This window comes from Pinus tabuliformis, chromosome Q (genome assembly GCF_031772625.1).
Source record: "Pinus tabuliformis cultivar Carrire ecotype Pingquan chromosome Q, CPIR1, whole genome shotgun sequence".
Lineage (NCBI taxonomy): Eukaryota > Viridiplantae > Streptophyta > Pinopsida > Pinales > Pinaceae > Pinus > Pinus tabuliformis.
In genome coordinates, this window is record NC_142296.1 from 1,085,358,545 (window position 1) to 1,085,363,023 (window position 4,479).

General features: G+C 41.5%; 1 protein-coding gene across 1 annotated transcript; it reads left to right on the forward strand.

The window, feature by feature from the left end:
* The first annotated feature begins 522 nt into the window (after positions 1–522).
* LOC149223297 (uncharacterized) lies at positions 523–4,095 on the forward strand. Its single transcript, XM_089385796.1, has 4 exons — positions 523–1,031; positions 1,529–2,131; positions 3,223–3,256; positions 3,393–4,095. The coding sequence occupies exons 1-4, from the start codon at positions 971–973 to the stop codon at positions 3,763–3,765; spliced, it is 1,071 nt and encodes a 356-aa protein (XP_089241922.1). The 5' UTR covers positions 523–970; the 3' UTR covers positions 3,766–4,095.
* The last annotated feature ends 384 nt before the right edge of the window (positions 4,096–4,479 follow it).

The window sequence follows — 4,479 nt, forward strand, 5'->3', positions numbered from 1 at the left end:
TTTGGGAGTGCAATTGTGAAAGATGGAACATATAAGTGTCAATTACAGTGCTCCCCTAAGGTTCCCCTTTGTCCGACTATGGATTGAATTTGGAGCCCGTGCGTGATTCAGACAGATACTTAGATGATTATGGTTTGGACTAGTAGTAATATGTACATGATACTTGGTAATTAATTTAATGATTCAGACAGCTACCAAGTAAGATTTAGCTCAAAATACCTGTGATGTGATGTGCCAGCTAGGCGTAGGCGCAGTATTTGAAGAAAAGGAGCGCAGATTCCAATGTCAGGCCAGGCAAGGCAGATGGTCGCTGCCCACGCTAATAAAGCCGTTTGATACGACACACTCAGCAGTAGACTCTACAAGCTCCCACTGACACAGAATACAATACAAAATACCAAGTCACCATCATCAGAGAAGAGGCCGCCGACCGTTTAACACTCTCAACGGGCGGTGCAAGAGGGGGTTAGCAAAATAATAAGCTCAATTGCCTTCTAAAAGAATTATAATTGAATTTGTCTAAATACATTTATCCAGCGTTGCTCGCTTTTTCCAGCTGTTCTTCATAGGTTGCTTAATGCCATTCTTATCCCACAAGTTAATGTGAAAAATTCACAGGTAGATTGATTCTCTCTTTCTTTCCTGACCCTTTTTTGGATTCCCTGTCCTTATGAAACCCAATTAAAGAGGCAACTAAACAGAGTGCTGGGCCTCACTTGGACTTCTTGTGTTAAATGGGTTTTTCCTGGCACTTGGATTCATCATTTCTGAGTTGAGTAAATTGGGTTTGTAAGAATAAGGACGTGGAGCAGAGCAGGTGGGTCTGGCTGGTTTCAGCACAACCTGAAACAAAGTCAGGTGAACTAGGCTTGTGGTGGAAGCTTGAAGCTCAGCCCAGCTCAGGTGGAGCCTCAGGAGTTTGTGTATATTGGTTGAGGTGATTTGTTCATTCAGGGAGCTTGCTCTATCAATGGCTCCAGATTTGAAACTCGTGTTTGTGCTGTTGCTACTATCTGCTATGTATTGTTCTGGTGAGTACAATACTTAAGTGTTTTCCAGTCATGTATTCCAGCTAGTCTATGGGTTTATTACATAACAGCATGGTTGTACTTATTTTAATAGGTAGATATAGAAAGCTTCTTGTTTTCATGGCGGTTATCATATAACTTCTGCAACTACGCTGTCTTTTTTATAACACTTCATGTTTTTTAGTGGCCGTTTGTAATCCACATTGCAGAACAACTCCAGATGTTGTTAGTGATGAGAAACAGCGGATTGGGGTTTGGTGTTAGCCTTGCAGTAGATGAATGCCTAAAATTATTTTAGGCCCCTCTTTCGAAGGGCCGCAGCAAACTAAGGAGGCTATGCAATGGGCAGCAAATTTAGATCTTGAGTTCTCAGAGGCCTTATAAAACTTTATTGCCAGTTACAGTTAGTCTGTAGAGATCTTGTGCTCGAAAGAAAATGTTTTTTGTTTGATGGATTTCAGTTTTGAGTTGTGATAACTTTTCTGGGTCTGTTTTGGCAGGATCTTTGGATGCAAATGGGAAGAGTATGGACGAGTTGAGTAGTATTCAAGGACAGTTGCGTTTAGGTTTGAGAAAGGTTTTGGAAAAGAAAGCTACTACTGTAACCAATAGTGGTAAGGTTCGACCTTCTGAATTTGGGAACAACACACCCAGCACAACACCTCATTCTCATTATACATACCCCATCACAACGCCCACTCCCTCCATGATCATAACAACACCTCCTACCATAACAACACCAACGCCTGTTATAACACCACCTACAACTCCCACAACTACACCTGTCCTCAATCTCCCTACAGCCCCTGTAACTACTACTCCTACAACCCCCACAACCACCACCCCTGCTGTATCAGGGACTCAGAGCTGGTGCGTGGCCAGGACCAATGTTCCAGAAAATTCCTTGCAGGTCGCTCTTGATTACGCCTGTGGTATCGGAGGTGCAGACTGTAAAGCTGTACAACAAGCAGGGCAATGCTATCAGCCAATAACAGTTGCAGCCCACGCTTCCTACGCATTCAACAGTTACTACCAGAAGAATAATAAGGCACCCGGGACCTGTGACTTCGGCGGCAATGCAATCATTACCACAACCAATCCGAGTAAGTGAAATGCTGTTCGAACTTGCCTTGGGTGTCCATATGATATGCATGTTATTTTTTTAGAAGCTTATGATTGAATATCCTAGGGGAGATTACTCTTTAACTGGCATTGCATTCAAGGGCTGCATACAGGGGCTTAATACCAGAGGTATTGGACTTGCAACTAGTTTCAGATATCAATCCAACTTGACCAGGAGTTTGAACATGAGTTCCCTTCCTGTTAAACTCTAGTGCCTTGGTGTGGATAAAAACAAAAAGGGTTTATGGGTTTGATGCTATAACCGGCCCTAATAGGCTACAGGGACCTTTTCAGAGACAGTAACTCTTTCAATGGCATTCCATTCAAGGGCGGCATACCAGAGGTCTGAGACTTTTATCTAGTTTCTCACCTCGATCAAAGTTTACCATGAGTTTGAACTTAATATCCCTCCTGTTAAACTCTAGTGCCTTCGTTGTGGATAAAAGAAAAAGGGTTTAGAGGTTTGATGCTGTGATTAGCCCTCATATATTATAGGTATTAGAAGATTGACTTAGTATTGCAGCAGAAATATTATTTACAGCTTATTATAAGCTCAAAGTGAAAAGTCTATCTTCTTCTTAATCTGCAGTGAAAATGCTAATTTATTTGAAGTTTGATACTGGCTTCCTTTTAAGGCAATTTTTAGCCTTTCCTAATCTGATTAGCAAAGCTGGTGCAAATGCTCTGTAGTTGGTTCTGTGAGTTCTAAAGGTGATAAAGGAAGGATGCTTATTGTCTAGCCTCTTACTAAATTGCAGTCTTAGCATGGTAATGATTTGACCTGTAGATATCTAATGGCATTTGTCCTCTAATGTTTATGTAACTTTTTGGTCATTTTTACTTCTTGGTGCCAAGTATTTTTCTGGCACTGGCCAGTTGTTTCAATTTGCCATCCATCTTTTGCAACAAGAAATTGAAGATCTTGTTGTGTAAAATTCTAAACTTGAGTTTTCCAAGCCTTAGAAAAACAAGTATATATGTTTTGTTTAATTGCATTGGATAATTGTTCTGGTTATTACTTGTACACTTTCTATCAGATAAGAAGTTGTATGTTGGGTCTATGTGATTACAGGCTATGGGAGCTGCACATACGCTTCAGGGTCGAGGTATGTATCGGATAAACTTGAAAACCTGTTCACAACCCTTTATTTCTTCTTTTTCTTTTTCTCATGTATTGGGTTGCACAACCCTCAGTTTGAAGTATTGATGTTTACTGATACCTTGGGTGTGAGTGATTTGCAGCACTATCAGCACTCCTCCTCCTGCAACAATTATTACTGCACCACCTCCTCCAGCCACGGTTGGTATTAGTGCTGCTCCACCTCCTCCAGCCACGATTGGTATTGGTGCTGCTCCACCTCCTCCATTTGGCACCACTCCAACTACTACCACTCCAGGGTACAATGTCAGCACTCCAACCGGGGGTATTACTTCTCCTACTAGTGGTGGTATTACCAGTCCCACAGTGGGGGGCATTACTGGAGGCCTGGGACCAAGTGCATCTACATACAATACTACGCCCACATATGGCAGCGCACCATCATTCTTCCAGGATCTGCCTTCGTCATTTATATTATTCCTCTTGTCTTTAGTTGTGGCTGTAATACTAGGCTAAGTACTTCAAATGCTAGCTCGCTCTGTTTACTAGTGCCATAGCTAGCATGCCAAGCGATGAGAATGATGTTGTAGAAATGCTCATCTTTAGTAGCTCCTACAAGCTATTTGCTTTTGTTAAGAGGCCTCAGGTGAAAATTTGGTTGGGAGATTTTTGGAGGTGGGCATAGAAGTGCAGGTCAACCCTTTATTCTTTGCAAGAGATGCATGAGTAAGGGGGGCATATTGTTCCCAAATTTTCATATGTACATTGAATGCTTTGTAAGAGCTGGTACATTCCTTGCCCACTCGCATTTGCTATCTCTTCAACAAATAATACTATCTTCATCCATGCTGTGTTCTCTCTACTGCATTTTAATATTGCGTGCTCAGTTGTGAATGTCTGATCAAGGGTTTAACCATACTACATCTTATAATGCTAGTAGCAGTAGCAATTTGACACAAAGTTTAACCATACTACATCTTATAATGCTAGTAGCAGTAGCAATTTGACACAAAGTTTAACCATACTACATCTTATAATGCTAGTAGCAGTAACTTCTGTATAATATGCCCTATTGGGATCCAGGAGATGGATATATGCCCACCTCAGAAGCCAGCCAATGCTGGTTTGTTAAAATTCAGTGAAAAGTTACTGACAGTAAGCACAGTCAATGCCACAGATTCTCCTCTGTGGAAAATTTTCCTGCCTGGGTTTTCACAGTTCATATATTTG

Excerpts from the sequence above, each read along its gene's own strand:
- LOC149223297 (XM_089385796.1), top strand. The coding sequence starts at position 971 with ATGGCTCCAGATTTGAAACTCGTGTTTGTGCTGTTGCTACTATCTGCT. Across the intron at positions 1,032-1,528 it reads ATCTGCTATGTATTGTTCTG|GATCTTTGGATGCAAATGGG; the intron begins GTGAGTACAATA and ends CTGTTTTGGCAG. Across the intron at positions 2,132-3,222 it reads CATTACCACAACCAATCCGA|GCTATGGGAGCTGCACATAC; the intron begins GTAAGTGAAATG and ends ATGTGATTACAG.